This window comes from Aethalodelphis obliquidens, unplaced genomic scaffold (assembly GCF_003676395.1).
Source record: "Aethalodelphis obliquidens isolate GAN/ISIS:26980383/991018 unplaced genomic scaffold, ASM367639v1 scaffold48, whole genome shotgun sequence".
Classification (NCBI taxonomy): Eukaryota; Metazoa; Chordata; class Mammalia; order Artiodactyla; family Delphinidae; genus Aethalodelphis; species Aethalodelphis obliquidens.
Window position 1 is genome coordinate 1981248 of NW_020837992.1, and position 20724 is coordinate 2001971.

The 20724-nt window shown below is 55.8% G+C and overlaps 1 protein-coding gene across 6 annotated transcripts in view; it reads left to right on the top strand.

Moving 5' to 3' along the window:
- The window catches only part of NFASC (neurofascin), a 191578-nt gene that overhangs the window by 142751 nt on the left and 28103 nt on the right, over positions 1–20724 (top strand). For 2 of the 6 annotated variants that reach the window (XM_027082731.1, XM_027082732.1), the window contains exons 12-22: positions 83–194; positions 490–656; positions 1153–1300; positions 2531–2655; positions 3547–3591; positions 4837–4938; positions 5229–5426; positions 6247–6317; positions 7693–7915; positions 13030–13152; positions 14243–14416. In XM_027082731.1, coding sequence (XP_026938532.1) covers positions 83–194; positions 490–656; positions 1153–1300; positions 2531–2655; positions 3547–3591; positions 4837–4938; positions 5229–5426; positions 6247–6317; positions 7693–7915; positions 13030–13152; positions 14243–14416 — 1488 coding nt within the window. Of the gene's footprint in view, positions 1–82; positions 195–489; positions 657–1152; positions 1301–2530; positions 2656–3546; positions 3592–4836; positions 4939–5228; positions 5427–6246; positions 6318–7692; positions 7916–9914; positions 10031–11651; positions 11857–13029; positions 13153–14242; positions 14417–16867; positions 16883–20724 lie in introns of all 6 variants that reach the window. The other 4 variants (XM_027082734.1, XM_027082729.1, XM_027082730.1 and 1 more) reach the window with 4 other exon arrangements.

A 20724-nucleotide genomic window follows, 5' to 3' on the forward strand; every position in this document is an offset into this window, starting at 1 on the left:
AGAAGGAACAGAGAGATAAGACTGGTCCACAAAGAGGAAGAGGAAGACTCCCCACCCAAGGTCAGTTCTCTGGGAATTGCAGACGTGCCGCCTCGGATGCTGTCACCCCGGAACCAGCTCATCAGGGTGATCCTGTACAACCGCACGCGGCTGGACTGCCCGTTCTTTGGGTCTCCCATCCCCACACTCCGATGGTAAGTTCCAGGAGACCAGGCCTCCCCCACGGGGTCCTCTGTCTTGCCTTTCTCATTCCATCTGGCCCATGAGAGGTATTCAGCAAGTCCTGGGAGCCTTAAAGGGTTGAAGCTGGGAGGAGTTGGCAGATCAGCTGGGTCAACCCTCTTATTGTGCAAAGAAAGAAACCGAGGCCCAGAGACTTGCCAAGGCCACCCAGTGGTCGGAGGCAAGACCCACAAGGCTCGGGGCTCCTCCCGCCCCCCGGGCTGGTCCTTTCTCAGTATGCTGTGTGTCGTGCCGCTCTGTTGTGAGGTTTAAGAATGGGCAAGGAAGCAACCTGGATGGTGGCAACTACCATGTCTACGAGAACGGCAGTCTGGAAATCAAGATGATCCGCAAAGAGGACCAAGGCATCTACACCTGTGTTGCCACCAACATCCTGGGCAAAGCTGAGAACCAGGTCCGCCTGGAGGTCAAAGGTAAAGCAGAGAGTTGCTAGCTAGAGGGAGGGGTGGGGAGGGCAAGGAAGCCATCTCCTCAAGGTTATCCATGTGTGTCACTCACTTTGAAAATGTGCCACACCTAATGCTTAATACCTAGTGGGACCTCCCTCCAGGTCTGTGTGTCCTCTCCGTGGAAGTTTCGTGGCCAGGGCCTCTGGCTGGCCTGGTGTTGCGAGCACTGAGTCATTACCAGCCTGGTCCAAACAGACGTAGGCAGGGACGCCTGTTACCCACACCAGCTCCCCACTACCACCCCAGAAAAGACGTCCTATGTTCCTGAACTGAAGAGAAAGGATTTGGGGATTGGCTACTGTTTGGGATCCCCCCATACCAGGCGTCCCCTACCATTCATGTAACCGAATCCTATTTCTGCCACTTCCGTGGTCCATCTAACCTGGAGGTCATGCATGTCACACTGTGTGGCCACATGGGCGTGGGGTGGCAGAGACGAGCTCCGGGGGCTTCCCCACAGACCCCACCAGGATCTACCGCATGCCTGAGGACCAGGTCGCCAAAAGGGGCACCACGGTGCAGCTGGAGTGTCGCGTGAAGCACGACCCCTCCCTGAAGCTCACGGTGTACTGGCTGAAGGACGACGAGCCCCTCTACGTCGGGAACAGGTTTCTGCTCCTCCTTCCTTCCTTCCTGCTGCTCCTCTGGGGCGTTTTCTTTTCCCTTGCTCTTGGGGATGCATTGAAGAACGCAGGGAACCTGTGTCATGTGTGTCACTGGGGAACTGCTGAGGAGGGCGTGACAGCCTCAGCGACTCCCTCCACATCAGGCGAGACCCCCCTCCCACTGCAGCTTCCCTCCCTCCCCCGTCAGGGCTCTGCTTCTCTCTCCTCCTCCTCCCTCCCTCACTTCTTCTCTTGTCCTCCTCCCTTTATTTTGATCCTTTCCCTTCCTCCTTTTCACAGCCAGGACGCCCTCCCCATCCTCTCAGCCCTGCCTGCAGTGCTCCTGTTCTCCAGCAGAGGGCACGGTTGGCCGAGCAGACTCTAACCCTTGTGGTTAATGGGGCTCTCCGCCCTTAATGCACCTGGGACCGCTTACCAGGCCCAGGCCTGCCCCACCCATCCATCATCCCAGATTCGGATTTAATTGGAGTTGAGGGAGGGCCCAGGCACAGATAGTGTTTAAAAGTCCCCCCAGGTGTTTGTAACGTGCAGCTAGGGTTAAGAACGGCTGATCCGAGCCTCCCCTCAGGACTCCGTCCGTCTCGGGGCAGGTTGAGCATAGGTACCAGCTGTTTCCAGCGATGATCTGGTTTTCTGCAGGGGCGTAGCCTGTGGGGGGCTGCAGGCATTCTGGCCCTCAGCCATGCTCACAGTCAGCCCTGCTCTTTGGTGCCCTCCTCCCTCTGTGGGAGACAGTACAGAGGAGCCCGGGGCACCTGGGCTGAGCCTGGGCGTCAATCTGGGCTGAAGACAGAGCTGGAAGTACGAGAAGACCTGCCTTTTGGGCGTGGGCCTAACTGTGCCCTAATTCGGGAGGGGAGCACAGCACAGGAAAGGCACAGAGAGCAGACCCAGTGTGGGAACTGAGGACAGTGAATATGGGCCAGGGCCGCTTTGGCTCCACCCACTCTCCTGTCCCCTCCCGCAAGCACCATAAGTGCTCAAGGTGACATGAAGACCCTGCCTCTCTCGAAGCACTGAGGTGGAGCCTCACGTCCCCTAGGAGGGGCTGTGGCGGCCCAGCCCAGACTACAGCACCGCCTCCTCCCTTCTGACCCACCGTCCCCACTTCAGGGAGAAAGCAGCCGGGCAGTGCCCAGCATTCCTGCTGCCTGCCCCCTTCACTGTCACCCCCCTCACCTTCCTCCCAACCCCTCCCCGATACCTTTGCAGGATGAAGAAGGAAGAGGACTCCCTGACCATCTTTGGTGTGGCCGAGCGGGACCAGGGTAGCTACACATGCGTTGCCAGCACCGAGCTGGACCAAGACCTGGCCAAGGCCTACCTGACCGTGCTAGGTAACTGCCGCTGCCCACACTGGCGCTGATCCCCACCCCCTATTTCCCGAGGCCAGAGAAGCGGAGGACGGTTCCAAGGGCAGAGCCCGTGGTCAGCGAGCCAGCCAGGCCTGGTGATCCTCCTGCCAGGCCTGGTGATCCTCCTGCCTTCTGGTTTAAGGGTTAGGAAGCTGCTCCTTTCTGAGCAAGCTGTGCTGGACGCCTTACCTCCTGAATGGAACCATTAACTTGCCCAAATCCTCACCTGAAGGGTGCCTGAAGGAGGGAGGGAAATGGACGGGGGTTCTCATTGGGATCATTTTTACCAACTTTACAGCTAACTCTAAACCACTAAGTCAATTAAAACAATCCATCCTTGAAGCAAGACTGAACTTTGTGCTTGTCCTTCCAACACCCTCTGCTAGCCTTCCTCTCTGCACCCCTTTCCTGATGGGACTTCACAGGGTGCTGTGCATTTCGGGTGATCCTGTCTTGGCCTGCCCTCATGTCCAGGCCAGACTGTAAATACTAAGCCATCCCAGACCTGGGGACGTAGCCTCTCCCGTCCGGGGAAGCAAATCACCTCCTCATCTCTGCTGTCTCTGGGCCCCCTATTGCCATAACTCTCAGTGCACTCCTGTCCCTCAGCAGTGTCCCTGCATGGTCGCAGGGAACAGTGGGCCCAGGCACAGTCGTAGCATTGGGACAGGAAGGACCCAGGGTGTCTGCCCCTGGCTGTGGAGGGAGCACAGGCAGGCCTTTGTGAGGGTGGGGCCCTCTCCGTGGAAGTGGGGGAGGGGTGAAGTTGCGCAGGGGCAGCTGTTCAGGCCTTGGCTACCTATTCCCACCCTTCGAGAACACCTTTATCCCCACATAACCTGCTAACCTGGATAACCCATCTTACCTTTGCAGCTGATCAGGCCACTCCAACTAACCGTTTGGCTGCCCTGCCCAAAGGTAATTCATACTAATCCCGGGGACCGTTGCCAAGCACTCGAGGTGTCTGGGAGGGAGGAGTCCAGGAGGAGGAAAGCACTGCCGGACAGGAGTGCTGTGTACAGGCAAGGGGCGGCCTGCCCCGCTCCCTGGCAAATCTGACTCCTCTGAAGAGGCCCACGTCACCTACCCTAGCCCATCACAGCCCGACTCCCGGCTTCCTGCTCCTTCCACAGACTGAGCTCCAAAGTCCGGCTGTCGCTCCCGCGTCCCCAGTCCCTTACTCTGGCCACGCCCACCACTCCCTGGGGGTGGCCTGTTCTCCTCCCCCAGCTTAGCCTCTGAAGTGTATTCAGTCAGGAAACCCACTTGCTTTGAGTTATCTGTAGGCCCATCTGTTTTGCAGCCTTTCACATCTACTATACACCCATTTCCAATCCGCACACATTCGTGTGCAACACACATGAATGTGGGCTCCAGTGACTCACCTTCCAGATCCTTCCAGTAACCAGCCAAAAGGTGGAAATAGCTGGCTCAAGGAGCCAGGATAGGAGAAAAAAAATCACGCCCACCCTCAGCAGTCAGTGGCCAGATGCCTTTATCCCCAGGCCGGGAGGGCACGCACACACACTTAGGAAATCCAGTGAGACTGGAGCCCCAAAGAGGTGCTGCCCCCACCCTTGTTAGGGCCTCTGTCCTGCTGTCCATCACTGAAACTTCTAGACTGAGTCCCTGTCTCCTCCCTGGCCTGGTCCTCCATCTTTGTCCCCTCTATTCCCTTAACTGGTCTGCCCTGCTCAGCTCTCCAAACACCCCCCAGGCTCCTGCCCCCTCAGAGCCTCGGCACACTGAGTAGAAGTTAATTATGAGAAAATGAGACAAAATCCCAGACTTCTTCACCAGTTTTCCTAAAGGTTGTGAACATGGGTCTAATGCAAACGGCAGCATTTCCCAAATGCTTGCACTCCGAGAACATCCACAGCAATGGGGTGGGTTGGCCCCAGCTCTCCCTGTGCCCTGCATTCCTTGATATTTTGGGGGTGGTGGTGGAATTCAGGGTTCTCTCTTTGTTCTTCCTTGAACCCTGAGGGAAGGGGGCGGTCCCTGTGCTGACCCTCCGGCACAGGCTGGGGTTGGTTCCTGCAGTGGTGACCTCAGCCCGCCAGAGTCCTGTCCGTGGGACAGTGTTCAGGGCTGAGGCCAGCACAGGGACGGGCCGGCTCTAACTCGGGAGGCCTGCGTGGTGTCTTCTCCCTCTGCTGTCAGGACGGCCAGACCGACCCCGGGACCTGGAGCTCACCGACCTGGCCGAGAGGAGCGTGAGACTGACCTGGATTCCGGGGGATGATAACAACAGCCCCATCACAGGTCAGCCGAGGCCCTGCACTACTGTCCAGAAAGGGGGGACGGCAGCCCGGAAGCCGGAGGCCTGGCCCTGGTTTCTGGTCCCACTTCGGCCTCACTTGACGTGTGTCCTGGCCTGTTGACAGAACGCGTGGAGGCCTTGGTTTCCCTTTCTGGGTTTTGGGAAGAATACCAGTGCCTTTGTCTACCCAAGGGAGATTATAAAGACTAATGGAAACCATGAAGGAGTGCTCTTGAGAAAAAACTCACTAACTCAGCTCCCCAAACAGCTCTGTCTTCCTTTGCCCCCTCAGACTACGTTGTCCAGTTTGAAGAGGACCAGTTCCAGCCAGGGGTCTGGCATGACCATTCCAAGTTCCCAGGAAGTGTCAACTCAGCCATCCTCCAGCTGTCCCCCTATGTCAACTACCAGTTCCGGGTCATTGCCATCAATGAGGTGGGCAGCAGCCATCCCAGCCTCCCGTCCGAGCGCTACCGAACCAGTGGAGCACGTGAGTGCTTGAGGGCTAACGGGAGGTGCTGAAGCCAGGTACCCCAAGTTCAGACTGAGTTCCCCCGGTCCCCAGCCACATGAATCTGGGCAAGTTACTTAACCTCTCCAAGGCTCAGCTTCCTCATCTGTGAAACAGAGAATAATAACACCATCTCCATCATGGGGCTGTTGTGAGGATTACGTTCGAAAATGGGATTCGGGTACTTACCGTGATGTGCATATAGCAAGCACACAATAAAAGTTAACTGTCATTTTTATTATTACTAATATTATGAATAATTCTTGATGCTCTGCTTCAAAGGGAAGAGCTATGGCAAAGATTTGCAGTAGAAATATATAATCTGGGGTTGCACCAGGTTTCTTAACACACTTGGGTAATGAAATGTTTAGATTTCTAAAATCATGCTGGTTCATTGAGGGTGGAGACGCTCCCCAAAAATGTTGAATGCCAGGGTAAACCAGTCTGGCATTAAACATGCTTAGTGGCTAATCCACAAAGGGGATAATTCCACATTGAGTTGGCTGTACTGAGCATCTAAAGTGTGGAAAGCCTTATGATAAACGCTGTCGTGTAAGGGATTAAAATTCAAAAGAAATTATCCCTGCTTTGGGGGGTTTAAACCTTAGCTAGGAAGGCACATCAGCCCTATGAGAAAGTGGCAGAGCGAGTTCAGCTGCTTATGGGACAGAGTGTGTTGAGAGACGCTGAGAAAAGACAGAGCGTAGAAGGGACCAGTCAGGCTGCGGGAGAGAGGCTGCTTACTGTGCCCTGGTAATGCACAGACTGGACTTGAACTTTGCATCCATTTGGATTCCAGCCCCTGAGTCCAACCCCTCTGATGTGAAGGGAGAGGGGACCAGAAAGAACAACATGGAGATCACGTGGACGGTAAGAGCCCCTCGCAGCCCATCCACTATGGGCTTGCTTGCCTCGCAGCCTGGGAGCCCTCGCCCTTCACACCCCTGTGACTCCAAGGCCGCAGGGTGGCTCAGGCTACCTGGCTGGTGCGGGGGCTACTCGTCTCTGCATTGAGCATCCAGAAACCAAACAGGAGAACGTCTAAGAGCAACATTGAAGACGGGAGACAGGAGCAGAGATGACCAAGGAACAGAGACTGTCAGTCTGGCAAAATCAGACAGAGTCCTGCAGGATCAATGGGCTTCTTCAGAAGAGGGAGAAATTTAGATTAGTCTGTAGGAAAGATTTAGCCCAAACACCAGTACCTCGCTTTGGTGTGTTCTGGGGGCCCATCACTGGAGATTGCTGGGAGTGGGGAGAGACCAGCCTCTGAGTGGTCCTCCAGTGCCAGCCATCTGTAAGTCCAGGATGGACAAGGTGACTCAAAAGATGTCCTCGGGGCCAGGATTGAAAAAGCTCATCTTCATCTCGGCTCACTGACCCACATTTTCCAAACCAAAACTGGGATATGTGGCCTCAAAATGACTTTTTTCCAAACCCCTTCCAAGTCTAAGAGATGCAAATTCAGCCACTGAAATATTAACATTTTTGTGCTGTTGATGTGAGTAGTGGAAACAGGGAGATAACAGAGTTTGGAATCACGACCATTCCCGTCTTCGGAGAGCCTTGTATCACAGCAGCCTTGGCAACTGGGCAGAGCCCAGACTTAAGACACCGGGACTCGTCTTGCAGGACCCTGCAAGGGTCGGTTCTTGGTCTACGGCTCTGTATTCCAGGCTCCCGGGGGACTGCTTCGGATGATACCATCTCTGCTCCCGGCATTACTTGGGGTATACCTGGGGAGTGAGCATAACAAGAGTTATGCTCACTCCCAGCTCCAGCCTTTTGGGAAGGACAGGGCAGACACGCAAGGATTAAGTAGGACTGAAAGCTGGAATTTTGCGTTCATTGGCAGCATGCGTGCTGTGGCTGAACCAAACTCCCCCCTTTCTGACTTTGGAGACATTGTGTCACTGTCCATATTTTGTTTTCTGGTTGCTGCATCACAGGAAAGAGTCCTGTCGACAATAAAGCTTTCGCTCCCTGTGCACCTGCCAGGCGGGCTGGCTGTGGAATCAGAGGGACTAGGGCTTGGGTGGAGAATCTGCGCGCTGCTGGCTTCACAGGACTCCAGGCTCTGGGGGGACTCAGAGTGGGGGCCACGGTCTCCCCAGCTCTGCCAGGGGGCTGGCCGCTTTGGGGCACTTTGGGGCAGGGTGCCTGGCACAGAAAGAGTGCGAGCCGTGGGTGGCCTGGGCTCCTCGCCTGCACCCTCTCCACTCCTGCCGTCTCTCTCCCTGCTCAGCCGATGAACGCCACCTCCGCCTTTGGCCCCAACCTGCGCTACATCGTCAAGTGGCGGCGGAGAGAGACCCGAGAGACCTGGAACAATGTCACTGTGTGGGGCTCCCGCTATGTGGTGGGGCAGACCCCTGTCTACGTGCCCTATGAGATCCGAGTCCAAGCAGAAAATGACTTTGGGAAGGGCCCTGAACCAGACACTGTCATCGGTTACTCCGGAGAAGATTGTGAGTACCCTCCCCTGTCCCCACCCAGGACCCTGACGGCTGGGCTGCACAGGCCACCCTCACAGACCAGGAACCTCAGGGTGGGTCGGGGGTCTTCCGAGAGCATCCTGGGAGGACAGCCAGTTCCCAGGGAAGAGAAATCCCCTACAGTGACCTAGAGCAGACAGGCCCCAGGTAATGCCGGGAGCAGAGATGGTATCATCCGAACACTAGTTAGTATTCTTGAACGTCATCACCTAGTCCAATACTCTCACTTTATCGACATGAAAACTGAGGCCCTGCAAGGGAAACCCCTGCCAATATTGCACAATAGCAAATGTCAGGCTTGAAAATAGAACCCAGGCCTTCTGATCTACCTTACTGCCAGGGCTTGCTAGCACCACGGACCATCCATCCCAACGGGCCATAATTAGGCACCTCCACTGGAAGCAGGACCACAGGCCAGACTCCTCCCTGGGCTCCCCAGGGGAATCCTTGAGGAAGCAAGGTCCACAGAGCCCCAGACTGGAACCCTCCAGACCAGGCACTGCAACATTCCCAGTGTCGCTCTTAGCCCTTGGAATTGAACATAAAAAGAGAAGTTCTTTGGAGGCTGTCACTGAGTAAACCAACACAATTCTGGGCATATATGTAGAAGTATGTGCCTGGCTTTCCAGATGGTGGTAGCCTCTCTGCCCCCAGCACATCAATCCTGTAGGCTTTTGAGCAAAGCAACAGCGTCGGTGACGCCCCTCCTGGTCAGGGCAATCCATGTCCTGGTGTGTTTGGGTCTGATCCACCCTGTGTTTGGGTGGATGAGGTGACCAGAGGGAAGGGAGGAGAGAGTCTTGGGGAGGAGCAGAGTCACAAGGGCCAATGCTGGGGTCAGGAGTAGGGCCAGTGGGGTTCATAACGGTGAGATGGGAGTAAGTGAGGGTTGGGCGCTTCCCTGGAAGTGATTATGCATTGGACCCACTTGGGAGATAAGTAGACGGGATCAGCAGGCCCTCCGTCTGTCCCACGCCTCATCTGCACGGTGGCAGACACTTCCGGAGGGAAGACGGTAGGGACTACTGGAGGGTAAGTATGGAAAAGGCAGCATCTAGCCATGGACTTCACGGACCACCTCACGGCTTCCATCGCATCCGTGTACCCCTGCGACAGATGCTTTAGAGAGGATGGGGCATAACTGCTTTTGCGGCAGAGTAGAGAAAATGGGGGTGAAAACCAATTATGGGGGAGAGAGGAGTGGCCCTCCCTTTGCAAGTAGTCACAGGATCAGGATCTTCTCCTGAACTTGGTTAGGGTGTCTTTAGTCTGTAGGTAACGTTTCCTGCAGGGCCCTGGCAGAAAATAAATACCACTCAAAGGGGACTATTTCTAATGTGAGGACAGGGTTAAGAGGGACAGCAGCAAGGTACAGCAAACCAGCTGGCGCGCCAGCAACAGCAGGAGGCTGTTATACCGCTCCGGCCCTGAGGGGCTGGCGGCGGGCGAGTCACCATGGCCAGCGAGGGCTGCCCTTGTGTAGAAGAGTGCACTACTGTCACCCTGCCTCCCCGCAGACAGGCAGCCAGGGGGATAGATACCATCTTCCCTCTCCTGCCCTGGGAGCTCCTGTCGCTACCTCCTGTTGGGCAGACCCATCTGGAAGCCTGAGAACAGAGCCCCGCTGACACGGTCCAGAGAGGACAAGCCTCCCGGGACCCAAAGCAGGGTGGGGAAGGGTGGCCAATGGGATGGAGGGGCAAACAGAGACTCTGTGCGACGGCTGCACATAATTGCCCTCTAAACGTGTAGGCAGAGCCCTCCACCTGTGCTGCCGCCCTTTTGTCCTGAGCCTCCCCACACTCTTTCAAGTCCAGGCTGGTGGAGGAGGCATGGCCCCTGCCCTCAGGGAGTACCCAGTGTCCAGAGTGGGCTGGAGGCGCAGGCCAGCAGAGAACAAGTCGGAGGGGACTCCGGAGTCGGGGGCCCAGCCCCGCCTGCATAACCAGCTCTCTGTCCCAACACATTGCAGATCCCAGGGCTGCACCCACTGATGTTAAAATCCGAGTCCTGAACAGCACAGCCATCAGCCTTCAGTGGAACCGCGTCTACTCCGACACGGTCCAGGGCCAGCTCAGAGAGTACCGAGTGAGGAAGCCAGCCCCAAGCCCTGTCTAACCACCCGGCTCGCTAACCAGGGCAAGGGGGTAGCAGATGCGGGCCATAAGATATCTGGAAGGGGTCCCTTGGGATAGCTGTTGGAGCCAGAGTTGGTTCAAGAAGATGATGTCTAGGGTTAGCTGTTCAAAAATATACCCAGAAAAAAATATATATACACCCAGATGTATCCTGCACCGGGTATGCTGAGAGATTCTGCTCAGCAGAAAATCATGTGAAGGGTGTTGGGTTTGGGTTGACCGTACATAGCACATTATGCTTGTAATACATGTGTGTGGACACACATGTATCTTCAGAAGCAGTGTTGAGGCGCCGCTGAGCTACACCCCTCCCCTCTCCTAACGGCCCCCGCTGGGCTGCTTGCCTCACCCAGTCTGATTTCATGAAGCCCCAACTAACCGGAAGAGCCACTAGAAGGGTACAAACCCTTCCCTGTTGTCACAGCCAACTCCGATTATCGAGGCCCTTGGCTTCCCCTGGCCACCTCTTCCATCCCTGACATCTCTCTCTTTGAAAGGGAAGGGAGAGAAAACCCAGGGTATGCAAGGCTCTCCCTGATGAGTAGCTCTTTTTAAAACTTCCTGGGGAGGCTGTAGCCCCGGGGTAACACAGGCTTAGGGGTCATCGAGAGTTGGCTGGTGGACAGTTGGGGGCACACAGAGGGAGTCAGTCTCTTCTCGGGAAATGGATTTGGTAGGTAGGGGAAGGAAGGCAAGGTGATATATATGCTTAAATGAGCTCTTCCCCAACTTGCACCCTTAACCTACTTGCCTAGAGATTTTTTTGGCTAAAGCTCCCTTTGGGTCCCCCTCTTAAGTCTGGACTTCCTCCTTACCTTGCCCTTGGGGGCCCCGGGTGATGCTCGTGTGACAGCTGACCTGGGGCTTCTCTCCACTGCTCATCAGACCCCGTGTCTCAGACTCTCTCGACTGTACCTGTGACACTACCGCCTTGCACAGGCCGTCCCATCCCATCCGAGCTCTTGCCACCCCACAGCCCGGTCTCCCATTGGCTTGGACGTGTCACTATCCTAAAGGTCTTTAAACAGTATTAAAAGGAACCATTTGACTTCAATGGATTAGATCAACCCTTTCTTATATTCAGACTTCCGGGGGTAACCTGCTGCTTTTCAACTCCTGCCCGCTGCCAATCTAAACCATACTAAATCTAACTCAAGGTGATGCGGTCTTTGAGCACGGAAAAGAGCTTTCCGTGCCTGGACCCTTGGCTCAAATCTGTGGTTCTGGCACGGACTCCCTGAGCAACCTCTTCCCAGCTTGGAAAGAAGTCTCAAGACGGAGCCGCTCAGCTGTCAGTTGGGCTGACTTGCCTGTTCCCCAGAGAGGCGGCATGGCTCAGAAAATGATTGAAACCAAAAACTCTCATTTTGTTTGACATCAGTCCCCACTCACTAGTGGCTAATGTATGGGGACTGTCAGGACACCCCCAGCCCTCTGTGGGCCGGACGAGGTCGTCGGGGGTTTGGAGCCTGTGGCCAGCAAAGGGAACACCGGTCACCACGAGCACCACCACTAACAACTAACCTGGCCCTGCCTGGCCGAACCCTTACCGGCCTGCCTCTGTCCTGAAGGCCTACTACTGGAGGGAGAGCAGCTTGTTGAAGAACCTGTGGGTGTCTCAGAAGAGGCAGCAAGCCGGCTTCCCCGGCGACCGCCTCCGTGGCGTGGTGTCCCGCCTCTTCCCCTACAGTAACTACAAGCTGGAGATGGCTGTGGTCAATGGGCGAGGCGATGGGCCTCGCAGTGAGACCAAGGAGTTCACCACCCCGGAAGGAGGTAGGTCCGGCCGCAGCTCCCTGGGTAGGGCAGGACGAGGGTGGCGCGGCCAGGTGGCCCTGAGCGGCTCCAGCGTGGCTCGGCCTGGACCACACAAATTGACCTCTGCCTGACCTCAAGGAGGGATGACCTGCGAGCTGAGCAGCTCCGGCCGTGCTCATGGAGCACCGTCACCAAGGCGGCCGCCCTGACGGGAGATTGTACATCAAGACGAGACTGTGCTGGCTGCTGACGTGATTCCAGACGGGATGTGCACACGGACTCCCGAGGGCACTGCGGGAGCCGGGGCTGCCTGCCCACCACCTCCTGAGGGAGCTCAGGCACCTTGACCCCAAGAGGCGCCTGGTTGGTTTGCCGTACCCGAGGACCTTCACTCTTGTTACACCACTGTAGTCAAGAGACTGCCCCGCAGTGGGTGGCCCGGTCCTGGGAGGCAGACACCTGCCGAGGTCCTGACGCATCTCCTGTTCCTGCCAGCCCTCTTGAACCAGCTGGGCGGTGGCTTTGCCCTCTCCTGTTTCTCCTTTCTCCCTTCTTAACTATTATTTTCCCCATTCTTCTTCTCTTCCTCCTTTGTCCTCTCCTCTGTTCTCCCCTCTTGTTTCTTTATTCCCGTCTCCCCTCCTCGTCTGGTTCTCATCACCAGCCTCTCCCCATTGCTCATGCTCTTGGCACCATCCACATGTTCCATCGTGGGTTTCTCTCTCTTCTCCCCTGAACCCGGCGTTCTCAGCCCAGAGGCCAGGGCCTGACGCTTGGACCCAGCGGTGAGAATCCTTTCTGAGGATTGGGAACTGCAGCCTCTATTACCAAACGGCTAAAACTGGTTCCCTGCCTGGGAATGACTGCCCACCTTGGAGGTTTCTTTGCAGGATCAGAGCCTAACATGTGTTGAATCCAGGATAGTTGCTAAAGGAGAACTTGACTGACTTCTTCCCCATGTAAACCGAGTCTGAGCCGTGCTTGTCCTACATCTGGGGAAAAGCCGTCCTGTATGGGGCGATGGGCGCTGGCCACCTCGTAGTTCTCTGGGTTCTGGCTTAACAGCAATCCAGCACGGGGGTTGCCCAGAGGTCAATGCCTTCATACTTGTGCTTTGTTTTTTGTGTTTTCTTCATCTTGCCCGCCCCTCTTCTCTCCCCCATCTCCCCCACTCTCTCCTCCTTCCCCAAGTACCCAGTGCCCCCAGGCGTTTCCGAGTCCGGCAGCCCAACCTGGAGACAATCAACCTGGAATGGGATCATCCAGAACACCCCAATGGGATCCTGACTGGATACACTCTCAAATACGTGGCCTGTACGTTCTGCCCTTCTTTCTCTTGGATAACCTGAGAATCAGAAACCCCATTCTCAACACTTTACCTAAGGAATCAAGGTAGAAAGCCTGTGGGTACAGAGGTCGTTGTGGAGGGATAGAGGGGCCAGCGAAAAAGTTTCCTGTAGGGTTAGGGGAGGCAAGTGAGACCCAATCCCTGCTCTTCTGACACACCTCCTCCTGCAGGGAGCTTCCAGTCGGCCCGGTGAGACAAAGGGGACTTCCGGTTTGATGAGGGATTCAACCCCCGCCCTCAGGAATCTTAGAGTCTCTAACACCTACAAGTCTAGGAGAGAAGTTTCCTTACCTGATGGACCTTCCATCCGATGGGGCGGATAGTATGTGCATAGGAATCCAGGGGACACCTTAATAAGGTGCCATTTATGGTAAGGCAGCTGTATGTAGAGCTGCCATGGAATTTGCAGTGGCTCAGTCAGGAGCCTGGGTCTGGACGACCTCACCTAAAGAGTTCAGCATCACCAGGCAGGGACAGGAGTGTCATTCATTTGAAAAACTTTAAGTCTCCTAAAGTGGGTGACGATGTGCCTCAATGTGAAGCTCAAAGGACAGGTACTGTGCCGTTGAGGATTTTAATAGCCAACTGTGTGCGTGGTCCTGAATCCATCTCTGGACCTGACCTTCCCCCTTTGAGGTATTTGACAAAGGAGGCCTTTTACAAAGGAGGCATTAACAATGAAAAGCTCTAGTGGTTTTGCCCTAGTTCTGTTTGAAAGGAAAAAAGGAACTTCAAGTTCTGTTCTTGTTGAAAAGGCTTGAGGATTAAAAATTGAATCTTTCCGAATCAGCCGCATAACTTTGCACTGAGCTGGCGATAATGAGATCAGTGGAAAAGTGTTACCCTGGTGCGTCATCAAAGAGCCGGAAAGGAGTTCTTGCACAGCCCTCGGCCTTTGAATCACCTCCCTCCCCTGAGTCCTTAAGATCACGGGCAGGTTCCACGGGTTCCCTTCCCAGCAGAGTCGGGAAGGCTTCGTCCTTCCAGCTGCAGATCATATAACCCATCATGGTCAATGTTGCTAAAGTTCAATTCCACTTACCTGTCTCTCCCCAGTTAATGGAACCAAAGTAGGAAAGCAGATAGTGGAAAACTTCTCTCCCAATCAGACCAAGTTCACGATGCAAAGAGCAGACCCCGTGTCGCGCTACCGCTTTTCCCTCAGTGCCAGGACGCAGGTGGGCTCTGGGGAAGCAGTCACAGAGGAGTCACCAGCACCCCCGAATGAAGGTAGGTGCACTGCGGCAGCCTCGGGGCGAATGGTCCCGGGGAATTCAGATGCCTAGAGAAACACTCACTCGGCCTCTGGCCTCCCCGGCCTCCTGGGATGGAGAGGCTGCAGGCCCTCGAGCCCTCCAGAGGAGGGAGCCACCCTGTGTGCTGAGAGGTAGGTACCGGCGATGTATCTGGAAAACACATCTTCTTACTGATGCAGTCAGACCTGGATCCCGACTTGGCCTTAACTTACTCAGCTACTTAACATCTGTGATCTTTCCTTCTGGTGGGGGAATAGGGAAGAGAGTGTGAATCGTAGCTGAGTTGAGGGGATGAGAGAAAGCATACTGGAAGTAAATGTGCTCACGAACTCCAAAGAGCAGGGAAGATGCTCGCCTAGTGAGGGAGGCAGCAGTACAATGGAGACCGCCCCGTGAGGGATCTGGGGGTGCCCCTTCTTCTCTCAAGGATGCCTGGCGCCGAGAAGAGAGGGGAACAGCTGTGACTGAAGCTAATTGCCGGGATCATGAGTAGAGCAGGAGGTGTAGTCCCTGTAGTCCCTCCTTGCCGCCTGAATTGAGGGAGTTGTCAGGCTGAGGAGAGGAAAGGGGGTTTGGAAACAGCCATTTGCGAAACCAGCTCCACAGAGAGCACGTGAGTTCCTCTCCTGGGTTCTGGCATCTAGCAGCGTCGCACCCCGCCCCAGAGCTGCACCTGCCTGAGAACTCCACTAGAGGGGGCTCCAGGCCCATCTGCACACGTTCTGGCTTCCAGGAACCTCTCGGGCAGGCGAGCCGCTAGAAGCCTCGATATTGGCAGATCCCCTATGACAGCGGGTGGAGGCTCTGCCTCTCCAGAGGCACCATGGTCTCTTCAAAGGCCATTTCTCGAGCACCCACAACATGAGGTGCCAGACGCTGTACCCAAAACAAGGGCTGTAAAGCTAATAAGCTCACACAGTCAAGAAGGAGGGACATCCACAGGAATATCTAATTGTAATTCACCATGAGCTGTGCATGTCTAGATGGCAGAAGTGCAGTGGCTGTGCAGGGGAGGGGGGTTGATTCTACAAGGGAAGACTTCAAAGAAGGAGTGATGTGATTAGGAATCCTTGAAGCTGACAACAGGTTATCCTGTCTAGTGCTTTCCCCAGAAGGCTGAGGTCCGGTGGCCTGACCCTGGCCTGATTGGACCTCCTGAGCAGCGGTACCCCTAACCCAGGAGAGGAGCAGTGCTTCCAGGCCCTGCTGCCCCTGCTTCCTTACCTCAGGCTCCCAGTGCAGCTTCATAAGCAGCCCTGCATCCCTCCCCAGGCCCCACTTCCCTGGCCAGTAGGCCAGCACTGAAGCAGAGAGGAGAGGGGGCAGGCAGAATGTAGAGAAAGGCTGACAGTGCTTTGTCTCTACCTCTCTGCTCTTGTAAACCAGGAGTGAGCTACACAGTAAGCTCCCCTCCTAGCGTACCCTTCCAATCTCCTGGGGACCTGGGCAATTTATTAGGGCTGGGGGACTTTGGGTAAGTGGTTAATATATGCCTGTTACCAAAGGCCAGGCCAGGGATGATGCACTTCCTTGATTACTTAATTCTGTAAGGAGATACATAAAGAGAGCTTCTTCTCCCTCCCCGTCTCCCCCCCCATTACAGAACATCAGATAAACAAAGCCCCGTTACCCGGCCCCAGTGACCACCCCAGGGAGGGATCTTCAGCTCCAGGGGACAGGAGAACAAAGAGAGACTTTCTTCTCAACCTAGGGGCTTGCGGCAAATTCAGGAATTCCTTTTAGGGCTCTCAGTCCCCAGCTGAGTTTCTTCCTTCATATAATACAACGGGGCAGCAGGACAGCAGGACAGTGGCTCCGGGTTCCAGTCCATCACACGCCCCAGCCTTCCGAGGCTGAGCTGGTGTGGGGAGCGTCCAGCCAGCCAAATGCGCTCCCTCTCACCCACCCCCCACCCCAGCACTGTTCAGCGCCTGCCCCTGGGGATGAAGGAACCATCCTTTTGACAGGCGTTGATGTCCTCCTAAACCACCTGTACCTTATGCCTTCAGTTCCTGGCGTCACTGAGGGTTACCCAGACTCCTTCACCCCAGCCCAGCTAGGAAAGGACACACCCTTCGAGAAAGACCTGGGAATACAGCACTCGAGGTGGACTGTTTCTGCTGCCACCTCTTAGCTGTCCTTGAGTAGAGGCAGAAACGAGTATATTAGAAAGGTTTCCAGGACCCAGGAAAGTTTTCCGTAGGAACGTGCCAGACCCCAGTGGAGTTGAACATGATCCCCGAACACCAGGTGGCATCCTCAGGGCCGTGACCAGCACTTGGCCATACCGTCTGGGTCAGATTTGAGCCAGAACCTTCTCTGTCCTGTGATTGCTTGTCTTGTGGTTTCACCTGTGCTGTTTTCTCTTCCCTCTCGTTCTTTCGCCCTCTCCCTCTCTGGCTATCTTGGGCGCTGTGTTCTGAAGCTGCTCCAACCGCAGGTACCGTACCAGCAGCGGAGGTAATGGGCATGGCATGGGGCGATTCAGGTGGAGTCCAGCCCAGCCAGAGCGGAGAAGGAGGGAGAGGCTTGGGGTGAAAGCATGCTCCACCCTTTCAGTGGTTGGGAAGCCAGACTCTCCAGGAGGATGTATGTGGAGGATGGGACCAAAGGAGATCAAACACGTTCTCCTCCCTTCGCTAGAGAAGGAGGTTGGCTTAGAAGGGGCCCCACATGCATAGGCTGCAGACCTGTTCTCTGGAGCTGCAGCTTTCTCTGAAGCTGAGTGATTACTCCCCCTGAGCCACCTGGGGCCTTGCCCAGGCTTGACATCTCAGAGCACAGAGAAAGGGTCCACAGCCTTTGGGTGGCCAGCTGCGCCCTAGAAGGAGTGGGGGCAGCTGGCTCCTGTCTCCTGGTCAGGCTGCCATCCCCTGAAAGGGTGGCCTGTGGGGGAGCACACCGTGCATGCTGGCCTTGCATGCTGCATGGGGCCTGGCACCAGCTCTGCCACCCACCATGGCTTCTAGTCAGTGAGAACGAGTCTGCATGTCCCAGGATGGGGCCGGGTGCCCCAGGACCTGGAGTCTCAGTGGACACCATGCACTGATGGCCCACACACCCCTCAGAAACCCAGCTTCTCAGAGTCTTGGGTGTTAAGAACAGTCTCCACTCTTGGGGTCTGGGAGGTGGACGCACAGTGAGGAGTTGGGCAGGCAAGTCTGGAGCAGGAGATGACCTGCTAGCCAAGGCCCTTGTCTCAAGTCCTCATGTTGTGGGTTTGAGGAACATCACCACCGAAGGCCGGTCCTCAAGCTGGAGGAACTAGGCAGGGGCCTCAGGGTGCCTTCCGCTGCCCTCCTTTGAGGCAGAACCAAGGCTATAGGGCAAGGGTTTGCCAGAGCCTTCTCAGGCTCTAGGCAGCAGGGAGAGCCGAGAGCCAGGTGAGAAACTGGAGGGTTGGCTTAGGAAGAGGACGCCACCTTACCCGGTTTGGTTCCCCTCCACCTTCACTCATTTACCGCCCCCCGCCCCGCTATTTTAGGTTGATTCTGTTTCTGTTGCGCACCCTGCTTCCTTTGTTTGCGTTTGCTCCACCAGTCAGATCTGGGTGGTGCACTGCCATCATCCTTCCCACCCCCAGTCCTCTCCATCCCCCCCCCGCCCCCAAATAACCCAGGCCTGCAGGGGCCAGTGCCTCCCCACCTCTGCTGGGATGTGAGGCAGAGAGGTGTCCTGGGCCTGGAAACCGGGAGAAAGCCATCCTTGCAGTCTGGGAGTGGCCCTAACTTTCTGATTCAAGTTTGCATAAGGGTTTCCCCTGGGACTATTATAGCAGGTGCTCAGGGCAGCCGAAGCGACTTAGTGGAGATGGAAGGGGAGATGCAGGGAGGGTACCACATGAATCACCTAGACGCTCTTTGGTCAAGCAGCTCGCAGTCCACCTTCCCCATTCTGGCACCCAGGACCCAAAGCAAGTGGATCTGGTCGCGGGGAGTATGCTTTGCTCAGTGGGCATCCGTGCCAGTCTGTGCTGCCCCTCTCGTGTGTGGCAGGTATGAGGGGGATGGATGTAATTCCAAACACCCCACTTCCTACTTCTCGCTTAGGAAAGATCCAAGCTCACCCTGGTGTGCAGAGGCTGCCAGGGCCTCCGTCCATCGGTCAGATGTGTTTCCTAGGCTCCAGCTTCCATGTGACATGGTGGTAGAGGCACAACGCGCATCTTGGTAAATGAGCTGTGCTGGTAACATCAGCCGTTCCCAGCCTTAAATGCATAAGAACCTCCTGCACAGTCTGCAGGTGCGAGGTGATGGCGCTCAGGTTCTATACTGGTGACGCGGGCCTGGAGTCCAGCCCGCTGCTCCCTTCCCTCTCATCTTCTCCAAACGTGGGCATTCTCCCCCGCAGACTGATCTGTTCCTATCTCACCCGGTAAAGGTAATCCCTGCCATGCACCCCCATCTGCAGTCTCTTAGGGTTGCTGCCCATCTGTCCTGGCCATCTGTGATTTGGCCAGGGTGGTCCGTGCACCAGGTGGACATGTTTGGACTGAACTCTCCACCTTGGAATGTCTGGAAACTGCTGTCCTTGTCTTTGACTCGGCTCAGATCTGCCAGTGTTTGGTGGGCAGCTCCAGGGCAGGTTCTGGGCAACGAAAAATGAATAAGAGACATGTTGTCTTAATTTTCTCCATCTCCTGCGTGGTGTCGCCCAAAACTCTGGTGGAAAACCCTTGGCCATAGCTGGGGTGCCTTCCAGTGTGCATTAGGTAAGCCGTTAGGTTGACACTGCCTTCAGGTGGGGGTCCTGTGCTTCCAGCTCCAGGCCCACTGTGGCGCCCCATTACTCTCGGTCGCCAGGCTGGTGGTCTCCACTGGGCAGTGACCAGGGTGGTTCTCCAGCCCATAGTTCCTGCTATGGCTGAAGATGACCCCCTAGCCCAGCAACGAGTCTGTCCAGCCTGTGGGCCACTCTGACTGTAAGCCCCGCTTCTGGTCCTTATTCCCCGTTTATCTGCTACCCCCACCCCGCCCCAGGGGTTGAAATCATCTGAATCCCCTTAGACCTGAGCGCTGGACAGTTTCCCATGGAAAACCTGCCCTCCCCTCCCACCTATAACAACTCACTCACCTGACCTTTCTGTCCCTTCCCTCAGAGCCTTGCCTTCTTACCTCTGCCCTCCCAGTCTCTCTGGCCCTGTCCAACCCTGGGACAATAGACACAGCTAATGAGTAGGCCAGAGAGGATGCTGATTTACCAGCTGGGACCTCAGCCAGCCCAGAAGGTGTCTTCTCCGCTGTGCCTCCAGTGCCGGGGACCCTCTGGGAGGACGCCTGGAAGCGCCTCCTTTCCTCCCACCCCCTTCTGGTCCCCTCTCGCTAATACCTGATTGTTTCTGCTGAGCTGAAGGATAAGCATCTAGGTAGCCATCATCAAAGAAAACCCTTCCTCCTGTCACAGTTGGCAGAGGCAGGGGAGGAGAGTGTGGAAGCATCCTCAGTCATTGCTCATTCTTGTCTCTGCCCAGCAGGGCCCAGGAAGAAACTCGCTCCAGCCTAGCCTCTCTCAGCATCTCTGTTTCTAGGGCTGCTCGCTGGAGCGCCCGGGGAAGCGTGTGGGCCTGGCTGTAGGCCCTGTGTGAGCATGAGTGTGTGTACCTGCTTGTATGAGGACCAGGGCCCACGTGAGAGTGTGAATAGCTTCCGGGGGCCGGGAAATGCAGCACCACTGTGCACATAAGAAGGGAAGCCCACGTCTCTGCACTGCACAGAGTGGGATGATTTAACTTTAAAGGCATTTTCAGTGTTTTGATGACGCCTTTTTTTTTTTTTTTTTTTTTTTGCGGTATGCGGGCCTCTCAGTGTTGTGGCCTCTCCCGTTGTGGAGCACAGGCTCCGGACGCGCAGGCTCAGTGGCCATGGCTCACGGGCCCAGCCGCTCCACGGCATGTGGGATCTTCCCAGACCGGGGCACGAACCCGTGTCCCCTGCATCAGCAGGCGGACTCTCAACCACTGCGCCACCAGGGAAGCCCGATGACGCCTTTTAAATAGTCATAGCAAAGGGGAACCTTGTGAACATTGCAGTTGCCAGAAATTATTAGAAAATACACTATTGATAAGGAGCCAGAGCAGAGCAGTCCTATCCAGATGGACAAAATAGCTTCTCAGGGTTCCTTCCGGCAGCTCAGAACAGCAGGAAAAGCCCATGTGTGTTCCGTGGCCACGGGAGCTGCCAGGCATCAGGCCTGAGAGGGAGCTCACCTTTGCCTTGTGATCTCTCAGGCCCTTATGTGTGTGTGTGTGTGTGTGTGTGTGTGTGTGTGTGTGTGTGTGTGTGT